The sequence below is a fragment of the Bos grunniens genome, chromosome 28 (assembly GCF_055505025.1).
Source record: "Bos grunniens cultivar Pamir isolate PY7600 chromosome 28, Bosgru_T2T1.0, whole genome shotgun sequence".
NCBI lineage: Eukaryota > Metazoa > Chordata > Mammalia > Artiodactyla > Bovidae > Bos > Bos grunniens.
Genome location: NC_141192.1, coordinates 18,770,993 through 18,786,159, shown reverse-complemented (window position 1 = coordinate 18,786,159; position 15,167 = coordinate 18,770,993). Strand labels below are relative to the sequence as shown.

Sequence of the window (15,167 nt, the reverse complement as noted above, 5' to 3'; positions counted from 1 at the left end):
TCACGGGGAGACCCAGGGTGCCAGCCCTCTCTGGACCTCTACTTGCCATTGTACAGAAAGGCAGGGAGTCATTGGTTGCCGTCTGGTGCTGAATGCAACCCTCCGGTGTCTGAGTCCCCAGCCTTGATGGCAGAGGGGGTCCAACTCCAGAGGGCCAGTCCCCAGCAGAGGGGCCTCCTCAGGGCTGTGGGGTGGGGCCTGGGGGCCCCACAGGGTGAAGAGCCAGGCCAGCTGGGTGACACCTACTACCCTCGCAGTGAATGGTGGCTGGTCCAGCTGGGCAGAGTGGTCGCCCTGCTCTAACCGCTGTGGCCGCGGCTGGCAGAAGCGCACGCGGACCTGCACCAACCCTGCCCCGCTCAACGGAGGTGCCTTCTGCGAGGGCCAGGCCTTCCAGAAGACTGCCTGCACCACCGTGTGCCCAGGTAAGGCCACAAGCCAGGTGGCACCGCACTCGCGCCCAGCCCTGCCTTCTGTGCTGTGGGGTCACAGAGTCAGGACCACTGACTTCTCCCCTTCTGGGCTTGTCCTGGGACCCACGGCTGGCTGACCCTGCTGGACCAGGTGCTGTGACCTCTGACCTCTTGTTCCGCCCTGTGCTGTGGGAGAGACGGAGGCAGAGGCTCTTGGGGGTAGGCTCCCTGCCCTCTGGGCTGGGGGTTCTCCGTGTCAGCCCCCAGGCCAGGGTCCCAGAGGCACCCGGCGTCAGAGTGCCTGTGCTCCTGCCCTTGACTGCTCGGCACACCTGGCCGCTGACCGCCGTCTTGCTGCAGTCCTCTTTTCCTTGTGTCTCGCTCTGTATCCCCATCAGTGGGTCTGTGCTCTCTCTCTCTGGTGGCGTGTTTATGTGAATGTGTGGTGTTTTTCGCCTGGGTTTGTGCCTCTGTTGAACCCTGTGCGAGTCTGCGCCGGTGATCTTATGTGTGTGTCTGGAGCTACCTTTGCCCACCTGAGCTCCCTGACTCTCATCTGGCCCGTGGTGTGATTTCTCCGGGCGGCCTGTGTATGTCTTGGACTCCTCTTCCCCTGCTGTACTCTGTGTGTGCGTGCTCTGCTGTGTTGTGCACATGTAATCGTGTGTGCAGGCGCCCGTGCGTGCCCACGTCCCCATGGACCACACGCTGTGTCCCCACAGTTGACGGAGGGTGGACGGAGTGGAGCAAGTGGTCAGCCTGTAGCACCGAGTGTGCGCACTGGCGCAGCCGCGAGTGCATGGCACCCCCACCCCAGAACGGAGGCCGGGACTGCAGTGGGACCCTGCTCGACTCCAAGAACTGCACTGATGGGCTGTGCGTGCAAAGTGAGTCTTCAGAGGGCGGGGCCCAGGGTGGTGGCTCTGGAGCCAGAGAAGCCCCCCGCCCAGCCCCCACCGCCTGGCCTGCAGTGAAGCAGTCCCTTGGGGCCCTGCCCGCCCGCCCGGCTCTCATCTCATCCACGCATCTCCCAGCACCCTCTCTACCACCCTCTCCGTCATCTGTGTCATTGTCTTTCTTTCCCTTTATTTCCCTCGACAGATAAGAAAACTCTAAGTGACCCCAAAAGCCACCGTAAGTCCCATTTCATGGCTGTCCTCTTTCCTCTGGGGGGACCCCTGGTTTTCCTTGACCGGTTTTTTCAAGGGGTGGAGTGCAGGGCAGGGCAAGGGGCAGGGAGAGTTGAAGGTGCCCCCCTACAAGCTCTGTGGGGTTCCCGGCGCCCAACCCTGCATGTGGCATGGTCTCCATCACCGTCAGACAGGCAGACCCTAAGCTGAAAGAAGGGCCCCCAGGGACTGTCTTGACCTTCGCATTTAGGAGAAGAAACTGAGTCTCAGAGAGAAGGGACTTACCCAAGGATCCAGTTAGGATTGGAACCTAAATATTTGGCTAGAGCTTCTGCTCCGAGCCCCACCCCTCGGTTTTCCTCTGCGGGGTGGGGCCAGCAGGCAAGCCCACACCTACCCCTCCCAGTGCCTCTCACTGTTCCCCCCAGCAGCCAACGGACACCTCCTGGGTCCCTGGGACACCCGCTGCCCTGCGCCAGCCCCCCGGGGCTGTGCTGCAGCTTGGGCAGATTGGCCTGTGGTAATTAAGCCACAATTTCCAAATAATTCCAGAATTATAAAATCAGTAGTGAGGCCCTGAATGCAGCTCACAGCGGGGGCAGACTGGTGACTGATTAGATATTGTAAATCACCAGGCAAGTGACCACCCCCCATGATAGTGATGACGTGATGAGGCAGAGTCCCCAGAGAGATGGGAGCCCAAGAATGAGGAGAGATGGAGGTCTAGCAGGTGATGGAATCAGCCAAACCTCAGGGCTGAGGGCCCTGCCTGACCTTGCTGAAGCTCAGGCCTCCCCCCAGTTCAGGCAGGAAAGCTGGCCTCCCTCTCTGAGGGCCCCTGGGGGTTGGGGGAGAGTAGACAGGGCCTTCCCCGAGCTCCCAGAGGACATGGGGTGGGGTGGGGGCAGCCGTCTTGGCTCTACTGCGCTGTCCAGCATAGTAGCCGCTAGACGTGTGTGGCTTGAAAATTCTATTTATCTTAGCTGAAAATAAATATGTCCAAAAACTTTTCCTCAGCCCAGCCAGCCACATTTTAGTTGTTTAATAACCGCACGTGGCTGGCAGCTGTCATGGGAAACAGCGTAGACATGGGATTCACCATCTTCCTAGAAAGTTCTGCTGGACAGAACACCTCTCTGCCTGGCCGTGTGGAGCTGATTCGAGCTGTGCAGCAGCCTGCCCTGCCCACTGTCCAGGGCGGGGTGTCCTCCAGCCTAGCAGCCTGTCTGGGGTGGGGAGTGTAACCTGGGGTTGCCTCCCTGAGCCCCTTCCTTCCCTTCTAGCTCTCCCTTCCCTTCCCTCCTCTCCATCCATCACCATGCATCTCATTCTCCTCCTCCTGCTTCCCCTCCCCCTCCCGCCCTCAGCCCAGAATGGAAATGAGCTCAGAGTGGCTACTTGCAGAGATTTCTGGGAACCAGGACCTTGGGTCCTACGGAGATTGCTGCAGGCTGCAAGTGAGGCCCTGGGTTTACTCCCACCTTGGACAGGACACTCTGTGGCCCCCTGATTTTGAGCCACAGGCCCTGTCACCTCCTGAGCAGAGAGCAGTGACTTCACTCTTGTAAGTGTCCACCTCAAGAGTGCCTGTGCCTCTCCTTACTACACTGGGAAGGAAGCAGAGCATGGGGACAGGGGCATTTAGATCGGTAAACTTATAGAGACTGATGCTCAGAGAGGTTCAAGGCTTGCCTGAGGTCACCAGCCTGTCTGGCAGAGCTCAGATTTAAACCTAGGACAGCGCCAGTCTATCCCAGGCCCTGCCTCTCCCCGGGGACCAAGGGAGTCTCTGGCTCCCCCAAGGCCTGGGTCTCTGCCCCCTGCCCCTCATTCAGCCCTCCTGTCCCCACAGTCCTGGAGACCTCGGGGGACATGGCGCTGTATGCGGGCCTCGTGGTGTCCATCTTCGTGGTGGTGGCTGTCCTCATAGTGGTGGCGGTGGTGGTGTACCGCCGCAACTGCCGGGACTTTGACACCGACATCACCGACTCATCCGCCGCCCTCACCGGCGGCTTCCACCCAGTCAACTTCAAGACTGCAAGGCCCAGTAAGGACCTGGGGACACCTGGGGTGGTGGGTGCAGGCAGGGTCCCCAGGGGGCTTGGCAGCCAGACCAGAGCAGAGGTGCCTGATTCCCTCCTGAGGTTTCTCTAGAGTTTTTTTAAATAAGGAACATTGGACAAGTATGGATGAAAGCGATGCAGGAAAGAGAAGAAATAACTCAGGTGGCAAGTCCGTAAGCTTCCTGCCTTAGTTGGCAGTGGAACCTTTCAGAGCTGGAATTTGGGTGGGATTTTGTAAAAGAAGGGCCCCCAACAGTAGCAGAGGGTGGGATGGGGCCAGGGAGGCACCACAGGCTGAGTCTGACTGCAGCCCCGCCCTGCAGACAACCCACAGCTCCTGCACCCATCCGTGCCTCCTGACCTCACTGCCAGCACCAGCATCTACCGCGGGCCAAAGTACGCCCTGCAGGACTCAGCTGACAAGATCCCCATGACCAACTCGCCACTGCTGGACCCACTGCCCAACCTCAAGATCAAGGTCTACAGCTCCGGCACCACTGGCTCTGGGCCAGGCCTGGCAGACGGCGCCGACCTGCTGGGAGTCCTGCCTCCCGGCACGTACCCTGGTGACTTTGCCCGGGACACCCACTTCCTGCACCTGCGCAGTGCCAGCCTCGGCTCCCAGCAGCTCCTGGGCGTGCCCCGTGACCCGGGGAGCAGTGTCAGTGGCACCTTTGGCTGCCTGGGCGGGAGGCTCAGCATCCCCGGCACAGGTGGGTCCCTGCTCTGCTTGCCTGTCAGCCTGGCCTCGGCATGTTCCCCTCTAGGTAGTCCAACACTCACCCAGCCGAAAATAGGACTTCCTGGTCCCATTTCACAGACATGGGAAGTGAGGCCCAAAGGGATAAAGTGATGATAAAATGAAGACCTGGGGTCCAGGCCTGCCTCTGCCTCGCTAGGGGAGGGGAACTCTCTAAACCTCAATTTCACTCTCGAGTAAGTGGGAAAGAATACTGCCATGTAAGGGTGCTGTTGAAAAGACAGGGCCGCCCAGCTCAGGTTGCACAGCCAGCAGATGAGTTTCCCCGTGTCATACCCTGAGCTAGGCTGGGGCTGGAACCACCCTTTCAGCCTCCAGGACTTTGGCCTATCTCTATATCCCATTGCAATGCCTCCCCTGTGCGGTCCCTCTGGACAGCCCCGCTGCGGTCAGTGACCTGGCCTTTCCTGGCACCCAACCGCTCTCCCCATGCCTTGCTGGTGACCACCAGGATCTCAGAAGATGTCTTTTTTTCCCTATTCCAAGCGGGAGGCCAACCCCCCATCCCCTGTGCTAAGCTCCTGGACTCCTAGCCCCTCCCTACTGACCTCTCTCTCCCGCTAGGGGTCAGCCTGCTGGTGCCCAATGGAGCCATCCCCCAGGGCAAGTTCTACGAGATGTACCTCCTCATCAACAAGGCAGAAAACACTCTGTGAGTAGAGAGACCCAGCTCCAGCCTGGCTGCCCCCTGCTTGGCCTGTCTCCCTGCTGCTTGCCCACCTGGGGCTCAAGTATATCCCCTTCTAAGCCCAGTGCCAAGACCAGAGACAGTTCTCCAAGGAAGACATTGCTCGATATTTGTTCCCATTTAAGTCATGCAAAACCAGCTCAACAAATCATAAAACTGAAAGCCAGATGACCAGCTGGCTACAATATGACAAAGAGCTAATATCCTAACTATATGAAGAGGTTTGGGAGACCAGTAAGAAAAACTGAATATCTCAGTACAAAAATGGGCAAAGGATATGAACGAGTGATTCACACACACACTGTCATACATACAGATCCATGCACGCAGTCACACAGTGGCCAGTAGGTTATGAGAAAATGTTTGACTTAATTTGAAATCAAAGAAATAGTAAAAGAAAGAGCTATGAGGCGCCGGAAGTTTCCCTGCTCATGAATTTGCAAAGATATTTTCAAATGCCATAGTACCTTCATGCTGGCAAGAGTGTGGGAACACAGCCTTCCCATGGCGCGTTGGTGGGAGTGTGGATGGGTACCAGTTTTCCAGAGGGCTTTTTAGCAGTACCTATCCACAGCATCTGCAGAGTGCAGAACCTTTGAAAATGGGAGCAAAGATTTGGCTACGAGAATGTTGTGATGTAATAGCAAAAATATAGAAATGATTTCAAGGCCTGTGCCATTTTTCCTTAACTCTGGGAGCCCCAGGGGTACAGAACTGCCTTCTCTCACCCCAGCAGCCAGGGCGGGGGGAGCCCAGCCCCACTTCCTCACTGCCTCCCTCTCCCCTCCACCTTGCCCCAGCCCGCTTTCAGAAGGGACCCAGACAGTATTGAGCCCCGCAGTGACCTGCGGGCCCACGGGCCTCCTGCTATGCCACCCCGTCATCCTCACGGTGCCCCACTGCGCAGAAGTCAGTGCCGGCAACTGGATTTTCCAGCTCAAGACCCAGGCCCACCAGGGCCACTGGGAGGTGAGGAGGCAAGGCTGGGGGACCTTGGGATCTGAAAGCCCCTTTCATCCTGGCCCAACCTGGATGGACCCCCTCCAGGGCCTTGGCTGACCCGGCCACTTCACCACCCCCTCTCCGTGACCCTACAGGAAGTGGTGACCCTGGATGAGGAGACCCTGAATACCCCTTGCTACTGCCAGCTGGAGGCCAGGTCCTGCCACATCCTGCTGGACCAGCTGGGCACCTATGTGTTCACGGGTGAGTCTTACTCCCGCTCGGCAGTCAAGCGGCTCCAGCTGGCCATCTTTGCCCCGGCCCTCTGCACCTCCCTGGAGTACAGCCTCAGAGTCTACTGCCTAGAGGACACGCCTGTAGCACTGAAGGTAAGGCCAGACCATGGGCGCCAGCACAGGCCCCACACTGCGGGTGCCTCGCCCACAGCCAGCCCGTGCATGGTACCTTCCAGTACTCCCTCCCCGGGATCATGGCACCCGCCAGGCACCCTCCACCACCCTCAGCCTCATCCAGTCATTCCTTCATTCCTCAAACATTGAAATGGCAAAACTGGCGATACAGAGATGAGTCGGGCACAGTTCTGCCCTCACCGAGCTGCGGGCTAGAGGTGGAGCCAGACCTGAGGATCACTGATGCAGGGCTGCGGGAGCATCAGCCTGGGGATGCGGGCTGGCGGGGCTTGGTCGTTGGGGCCTTCTCAGAGCTGACCTTAGCCCTAAGCTCCCAAGGACAGGTGGGAGCTCCAGGAAGAGAAGGGAGAAGGGCATTCCGGGAGACAGAGAAGTTTATGCAGAGGCAAGTGTGGTGTTCTGTGTGCCAAAGCGTGCTGGGGTATGAGAGGCGGGGCTCGAGAGATGGCAGGGCTCGGCCTCCCGAAAGCCTTGGGGTCATGCCAAGGAATTTGGAAGCCAGCCAGTGGGTGGGGGCAGAGACCTGGTGGACACCTATTCACAGGGGCTCTCTTGAAAGCTACACTGTGGGGATGGATAGGCAAACGACTGGGAGGCTGCAGCCAGACCTTGAGCTGGACCCTGGACAACAGGCAGGCAAGGGGGCTAAACTCTGTTTAGTTTTTAGTAGAATGGACAGAAGCAGTGACCAATGGAAAGAGTAAGGGGAAGTAAGGAAGGGTCAGGACTGACAACCAAGCTCCTAGTGTGTGCAGAACTGTGGATAGTGCCCCTGAGTGAGGGGGGGCCATGGCAGATGAGGAGGGGTTCAGGGCAGGTAGAGAGAGAAGGATTTTAGCACCTGCAACCTGATAACAGCAGGTGTTGGTACCTCCCTGTCTCCCGAGCCTCTAAGACCCTGTCCATTCTCTGCTCACGCTCCCGCCGGCTCCCAGGACCTCTGTCTCATCCTGACAAACAGTGGGAGAGCACAGACGCTTGGCCCTGTTTCAACCCCTCTTCCTTTTCCATCTTTCCGTCTCCCGGCTCTGTGAAGCCTCCTCCCTTCCTGTGGCTTTCTTCCACCCCTGGTCTGTGGGCTCTTCCAGCTCCTTAGCTTCCCGGTCTCATGTGACTTGTCTCAGACTCCAAGTTGCGGACTGATGCAACACAGGTGCAAAGGCCTCGTGGGAGAGAGTGTCCTCCTGAGACCAGGCTGACCTGAAATTCCAGGAGGCCCATAATGGGTTAGAGGGCCTGGATCTCTTGGTACTAGGGCACTGGCTAACATCCAGTTATGGTCAGAGAATAGGATGGAGATCAAGAGGGAAGTGGCCCATGTTGGTTTGATGTCATTCTTTGTTTATTCAGTCTCTGTCCATCCATGCAGTCATCCAGCCATCACTCACCCATCCATTTATCTTTTCTTCCATCTGACCTTCTGTTTACACACCCATCCATTTGTATTTTCATCTAAACATCATTTTGTCTGTCTGTATCTATCCACCCATCCATTTGTCAGTCCGTCTATTAAGCCATCCATGTGTCTATTTGGTCACCTATAAATCCATTCATCCATCCACTTGTCCCACTATCTGTCCATTTATTAATCCATTTTTCTGTCTATCCACCCATGCATCCACCCACTCAGTAAGTTTTCTTTGAGCACTTACCAAATGTCCATTCCTGTGCCTCAGATGGACCCTGCTCTCAATGTTACAGCCTGGTTCCCTCTGTCCGCATGTGTCCCCAAGTCTCAAACCTGCAGCGAGAAAGAGCCTGTTGGCCCAATGTGATGGGCTCCCCTTTCTCATTGCTCCCTGGCCCACAGGAGGTACTCGAGCTGGAACGGACCCTGGGTGGCTACCTAGTGGAGGAGCCAAAACCCTTGCTGTTTAAGGACAGTTACCATAACCTGCGCCTCTCCCTCCACGACATCCCCCATGCCCACTGGAGGAGCAAGCTGCTGGCCAAGTACCAGGTGAGGGCTGGGCCAAAGGAGGGGGAGGGGTGGAGCTGGGGCAGGGGCTGCCCAGAGATGACCTATCCCATCTCCCCACCTTCCCTCTCTGTCCTGCAGCCTTGGTCCCCACACCCACCCTTGTGTCTCTCTCTTTCTCCCCTGGTACCCCGGTCATACACTCCACACACACTATCTGTATACATTATCTTTAAAGAGGTCGTACCATCTCTAAGAGCATTCATGCCTGCCAGATTGTCCAGACTAATCTCTGATGGTCACATCCCTCTGCCCATGCCCATCTGTGTGAAACTATTGAGTCCACAAGGCTTCCCAGTCCCACAGAGTCACACACATAAGTACACACACACACACACACACACATACACACACAGTCATATACTCAGACTCGTGCCTTCTTGCCTTCTTGCCTGTATGTTCCCTTTCTCAGTTGGAGGGCCCTTGCCCAGCTCCTCTTCTCTGCCTACCTGGATGGGAAGGTCCTAGCCTTCCCTGAGCTGGCCCCCTTCCCTGCCCACGCCTCCATTCCCTGAGGGCAGGGCCAGCTGGCCTCACCTCCTTAACCCTGGCTGCCTCCCCCAGGAGATCCCCTTCTGTCACATTTGGAGTGGCAGCCAGAAGGCCCTGCACTGCACCTTCACGCTGGAGAGGCACAGCCTGGCCTCCACGGAGCTCACCTGCAAGATCTGCGTGCGGCAGGTGGAGGGGGAGGGCCAGATATTCCAGCTGCATACCACGCTGGCAGAGGTGAGGGCCAGAGCGCGGACACCCCGTGGGGCTGGGCGCTACAGGGCGCAGACCCGAGGCTCCCCCTCATCTGGGCGAAGGGCCACCTCCCACAGAACTGTGCCCTCACCTCCCATGTCTGAGCTGGGACGTGCTCATTTTTGGCCAACGTGCGTGCTCAGTCGCTTCAGTCGTGTCTGACTCTTTGTGACCCCATGGACTGTAGCCTGCCAGGCTCCTCGGTCTATGGGATTCTCCAGGCAAGAATACTGGAGTGGGTTGTCATGCCCTCCTCCAGGGGATCTTCCCAGCCCAGGGATTGAACCCGCATCTCTTACGTCTCCTGCATTGGCAGGTGGGTTCTTTACCACTGGCACCACCTGGGAAACCCCTCACCTCCCATGTCTGAGCTGGAATGTGCTCACTCTTGGCCAACAGCTGTGACTTACTGAGTGCAAGCCTGGGCCTGACCTGTACCAAATCTCACCAGATCTTCACAACCACCAGAGAGACAGATACGAGGATCCCCACCTGGGAGATGAGAAAAAAGATTTAATGGCGGGCAGGGATCGTGGCTCTTGTATCTCCATGATAACGCAGATTGCAGTTCTCCAGCACTATAACCCAGACTGAGGTTTATAAAACCCGAGGCACCCGGGGGACAGTGCCGGGCCTCCCTGCAGTGCAGTGGAGAGGGTGCTGGATGCAGTCTAGACCCAGCCCTGTCACTGACTCACCACGTGACCATGGATAGTCACTTCCCCTTTCTAGACTTCATTTTTGCTTGTGTAAAAGTGGGTCCATGTGGGTGAGACTGTGGCTGAGGCCCTCGTGGCTTTGTAATCACGAGACAGCATGAGCATTGGCTGGGGCCATGCATTAGCATGTGCCCTGAGGCTGGGGAAGGGTGTGCCACCCGGGTCCTGGAGAGCTCACCTTCCAGGGGCCTTTGAGCAGCTGGAGCCCACCCAGAGCACAGAGAGATGCCAGAGTCTACCCGAGCTCACAGTCCCTGGGCAGGGAGGCTGGAGGGACAGATGCCTAGTGGCATCGCACACAGGGAGCCCTCTCCCCATCTCACCCTTGCTTCCTGTCCTTCCAGACGCCTGCTGGCTCCCTAGACGCCCTCTGCTCTGCCCCCAGCAGTGTGGTCACCACCCAACTGGGACCCTACGCCTTCAAGATCCCCCTGTCCATCCGCCAGAAGATATGCAACAGCCTAGATGCCCCCAACTCACGTGGCAATGACTGGCGGCTATTGGCACAGAAGCTGTCCATGGACCGGTGAGTGTGGGGATGGTCTACCAGGCTGGGACCACAGCCGCCCCCCTCCCGGTGTCCCACAGGGCAGGCAGCCTGATAGTAGTTCCTTGAAGAGCATCATGCTCAGATGCCAGCCCGTGAGAACAGGTGGAGCCAGGATACCAGCCAGGTGTGATCAGCAGCAGCAGCCTTGTGCCCAGGACATCAGGTGTTCTGGAAATGCTTGCTGGGTGACAGAATCCATCCTGGTGTCAGAACTCTTCTGGAGAGCTTAAAATGCTGGATAAATATAATGGCAATAGTCACCCTCACTGGGGCTCAAAGAGCAGTGTATGGCCTGGGGCCATACAGCCTGCAAGCAGAGGGGCTGGGACTCAGACCCAGGATTGTGGGGGTCCAGAGCCCACAGTCCCGGTGCTCTGGGGAGGTCCTCCCAGGGGCCCCTCAACCCACCGCCCCTGGGAGGGGATGAGCGTCTGGGGAGCCCAGGGTTCTTCTCCTTCCCTCCGTCAGGTACCTGAACTACTTTGCCACCAAAGCAAGCCCCACGGGTGTGATCCTGGACCTTTGGGAAGCTCTGCAGCAGGACGATGGGGACCTCAACAGCCTGGCGAGTGCCTTGGAGGAGATGGGCAAGAGTGAGATGCTGGTGGCCATGGCCACCGACGGGGAGTGCTGAGCTGACCTGCACCTGTGGGCTGGGAGGGACCAGCAGGAGGCGGGCACAGGCAGGCCCGGGGAAGCCTCCTGGGGGGCCATTGGGCCTCCTCTGCCCCCGAGCTCACAGCCAGAGTCGCCCCTCCTCCTCCTCCCCCGCTCCTTGCCCCACCTGCAGACCACAACCAGCCTTAGGAGATCCATGGACTTCGTTGTTGGGAGGACTCAGCGGTCCTTCTCCACCCCATGCTGTCTCTCCTGACCTCAGACCTCTGTGCAGGAAGCGGGAGGGGCCAGGCCCTCTGGAGGCAGCTAGGGGAGCAAGGAGGTGGCCCTCCCAGCCTCAGCCCCGGGAAGTCTCGGGGCATCTGTTTTAGTTGTGTTCTTTATTCTCTTCCTCAGTCATTGATTCTCCCTCCTCCATCTCCATTCACACCGTTTTCCTCTTTGAAGAGTCAAGTACAATTCAGAGAAACTGCTTTCTCCTGTCCATACGTGAAAAGGAAAAGGAAAGAAAGAAAGCTTCCAACCACTAGTAAGGCTCAAAAAAAAAAAAAAAAAAGAAAAACACCAAAACCACAAGGGAAAAGAAAACCCAGTTTCTTAGGAAACGCAAATGATTTATTATCCAGATATTTGGATAAGTTCTTTTTAAGAAAAAAAAGAAAATGAAAAAATAACACACAAAAATAGAAAACGCTTTTCTTGAGTGTGGGTGTGGGCGTGCTCGTGATTCTGGCCAGCAGCCTGTGCGTGTGTATGTGTGTAAGAGAGAGAATCAGGGAGAGAGAGACTGAATAGGAAACCCTTTGCTGCTAATGATTCCATCTTAGACTAAATTCTAACAAGCCCTCAGCTTCCGCACTTCTACAGGGTCAGATGAGGTCTGAGCCGTGGTCCCGTGTTTCTGAAATCTTAAACAGATGCTGAATCAGTAAAGCCAAGGAGGCCTGAGGTCTGGTGTGGGGTGGGGTCCTGCCTCCCTCTCACAGCCCCAGGCAGGTGCCCCCATGGCTCCTCCAGGTTCCCAGGAATCCAGATTAAAAGGACCTGGGATGGAAAATGTGGGTGGGCCAGCCCAGCCAGGGAGTACTATGATCTGGGGGCTCCTGGAGAGGGGGCATGGCCCAGAGAGGGTCCTCACAGAGAAAGGAGTCAGGGATGAAAATCCCCTGTGGACACCTCTCTTCCCCTACCCCAAGGCGGGGCCAGCTGGGACACCCCAGCCTCTAGGCCAGGTGGGCTGGAGCAGGTGGGCCTTCTCTTAATGCCCAGGAATCCAGGATCTGCCCTTCCCTAGCAGATTCCCTTCCATTTCCCCTTCTGTAAAACAGAAGGGGAGGATAGGACAGGCTCTCCTGCTTCAGAAGCCTGAGCTCCTGGGGTTGGTGTGGCTTTGAGGAACATGTGAGCAGCCAGCCCTGTGGGTGGCATGGGAGGCAGGGAGGCGGCTGGTCTGGCTGTACTTTGCACACCTGCCCGGAGTGGAGGAGGAGGGGTGGAGGGCCATTTTCCCAGCTCTGATCTCCCCAGGCACTTCCCTGCAACCCTCTTCTCACACCTTCTGCTGTCTGGGAGAGTCTGAAAGAAGCTTTGACCAGCAGGGTGGGGGGCGGGGTGTGGCACCCCCTCTCCAGCCTGCCTGTTCCAGGAGGTTCCGAGGGGCCATCAAGGTCCCTTTCCAGCCGTCTGGTGATAGGTGGAACCAGACTCTTGAGCTGGCACAGAGGCCACATCAAAGGCCTCTCCTCATGGGCACCCAGGCCAAAGCAAGTGCCAGCTCTGGGCACTCACCCCAGGGCTTGCCCCAGCAGGTCCAGGAGCAGCTGCTGGCACCAGCCTGGGCATATCCTGGCCTTTGAAAGTCTGATCTCCTGGGAGAAAAGCAGGTTAGGGGGCTGTAGTCCCAGCCAGTGTCCTAAGCCTGGCGTCCCAGCCATGTACTCGGGGGCATGTGGGGACAGAGATTTTTACCGCCCCCCAGCGCCCTGGGGATCAGGCTGCCGGCCGGCCATCGAGGGCCTGCTGGGTTTGAGAGAGGTTCCTTTTTATCAAGGCTGCTCAAGGGGCCAGGCCTGCATCAGGCTCAAGCCCCTGAGGCTGAGACCACAGCCTTTTACTTTTATCCCAGTGCCTGTGTGGACGTTGCTTCAACAAAAGCAGCGAGCCTTCCCTGCCGAAGGGGCTGTCCGCCTCAGGCTCAGTCTCCCTGCCCACTCCTAGTCTGAGCCGTGTGGGCCTGTGTGGTCACATGAGGGCAGTCTGGAGTCCAAGGACCAGCATTCAAGCTCCAGCTTTGCTATGAGGCCTCTCTGTGACTTAAGGCATCTGACTGCCTTCTCAAGGCCTCTTTTCCTTTTTAGACCCAGAAGGCTCCACAACTGCTGTCTGAGGCCCTTTGGTCTCTGATACATCATTCTAGGCTTCTGAGGTGAATCCTGGTGGGTTGAAGTTGACCGTGGTCTGCCATGGCCCTCCTCCCTGCCCCTCCTCCCTCCCTTCCCTCCTCTCCTCCCTTCCTCTCCTCTCTCCCTGCTCCTCCTCCCTGCCCTACCCTGAGAAACCTGCTTCCTTAGCCCCAGGACCGGAGCTCTTGTTGGATGAGGCCAGGCCAGCCACCCAGGTGCCATTTCTGACCTGATTTCCAGAAATTGTGTACCAGGGCCTGGAGCATAGAACCAATTGGCTAAAGCCTCCTGGGAGGGCTCAAACTGTCCAGCTTTGTAAGAAAAGCCTGGAAAGGATTTGCTGGCACCATCAATCTGCTTGGGCTACTGTGACTGTGTCTGCAGACTGCCCGCCTCGGGGTGGCATGGAGGTCTCTCGGCTTATTCAGGCCTGAGAGGCAGCCCCACGCAGCCCGAGTACCTTGAGAGCCACAGATTAAGTGCCGCTGCAGGGCCTACGCGCTGTGTTGACGTCTCTCGTCTCTGGGGTGTGCTGGCACATCTGTGCGTGTATGCATGTGCTTCTATCTGTGGGCACATCAGCGTGCCTCTCCGGGAACGTGTCCCCACCCGTGTGTGCGTGTGTGCCCTACTCGAGTCCACTGGGCCGCCTGGAGGTTGCCCTCTGAGTACACAGGGTCAGTCGGTGTCTCTTCTACGTGCCTCTCCTCTGCCTTCTCTCGCAGGGTTCTGGGCTCCAGAGGGGCCCTCCCCTCTCCTGGATGCTCCAGGGCCCTCTGGTCTCCTTCCCCCAGCAACCAGGCAGCTGAGCCAGTTCCCGTAACAGGCCCTCTGGGGAGAGGTGACCAGGAGCCTGGGTGCAGGGAGCAGCTCTCCTGCGGGCCAAGGGCTGTACCACCCGCCTGGGCAGTGGACATGGTTATATGCCCGAGGGCTGCCGGGCTGGCCCCAGTCCCACCTCTGTTTATTCTGTACTACAACCTGTAAATAACATTTAGCATTCCTATTGTAACAAAATTAATTTTTATGAAATAAATTATATTTCCTAGTCTAATAAAAAATTCAGGTTGTAGTCTGCTGTCTTTTTGACTGCCTTTCTGTCAGCAGTTGGGAATGATCTTCCTGCTTTTCTCAAAATTCCATGAGTTTGGGGTCAAGGGGTCATTGCCAGAGCTCTCTGAGCTCCTGGAAATGATCAAGTGCAACTGCCTAATTTTATACAAGGGAAAAGCGGCCCAGAGAGGACTGAGAGCTTCCCCGTGGTCACGCAGCAAGCTGGAGGCCATGCTGACTCTGATCGCAGCCCCTGCTCCCCAGCCAGTGCTCTCAGTGTGTAAGCATTTGTGGGATGTGCTCAGGGTCAGTCTTGTGAGCCTGTCGTGGGCTAGGTGATGAGTGGGAGGAATAACAGAGGTGAAGCCCTCAGCGTCCTTGTCTGCCTGTGAGGCATTCAGACGCGTGTTTTCCAACTGGGCCGAGGTCAGTTGAGAGCACTCACCTGAGACAAAATCCTGCCAGCAGAAAGGGAATGATGGGCAGGCTGGGCTTGTGTGACTTTGGACCCATGGCTGCCATGATGGTTGGGCAGCTTACATACTGAACAAGAAAGCCCTATCTAAGGGGGAAGGTGGTGCCTTTCCCACTCAGATTGAAGATTTATGTATTTATTATACTATGAGATATTTCCAGCAGAGGGCAGTAAAGGGCATTGTTCTAATAACATCAA

At 57.3% G+C, this 15,167-nt stretch overlaps 1 protein-coding gene across 2 annotated transcripts in view; it reads left to right on the top strand.

Moving 5' to 3' along the window:
- The window catches only part of UNC5B (unc-5 netrin receptor B), a 90,945-nt gene extending 76,443 nt beyond the window's left edge, over positions 1-14,502 (top strand). Inside the window, exons 6-17 of one of the 2 annotated variants that reach the window (XM_086382190.1) lie at positions 258-425; positions 1,136-1,300; positions 1,515-1,547; positions 3,396-3,590; positions 3,930-4,319; positions 4,931-5,018; positions 5,855-6,023; positions 6,152-6,385; positions 8,238-8,387; positions 8,970-9,134; positions 10,216-10,397; positions 10,890-14,502. In XM_086382190.1, coding sequence (XP_086238316.1) covers positions 258-425; positions 1,136-1,300; positions 1,515-1,547; positions 3,396-3,590; positions 3,930-4,319; positions 4,931-5,018; positions 5,855-6,023; positions 6,152-6,385; positions 8,238-8,387; positions 8,970-9,134; positions 10,216-10,397; positions 10,890-11,055 — 2,105 coding nt within the window. In that variant the 3' untranslated portion in view covers positions 11,056-14,502. The remainder of the gene's footprint in view (positions 1-257; positions 426-1,135; positions 1,301-1,514; positions 1,548-3,395; positions 3,591-3,929; positions 4,320-4,930; positions 5,019-5,854; positions 6,024-6,151; positions 6,386-8,237; positions 8,388-8,969; positions 9,135-10,215; positions 10,398-10,889) is intronic. The other variant, XM_086382191.1, reaches the window with a different exon arrangement.
- Positions 14,503-15,167: the final 665 nt, after the last annotated feature.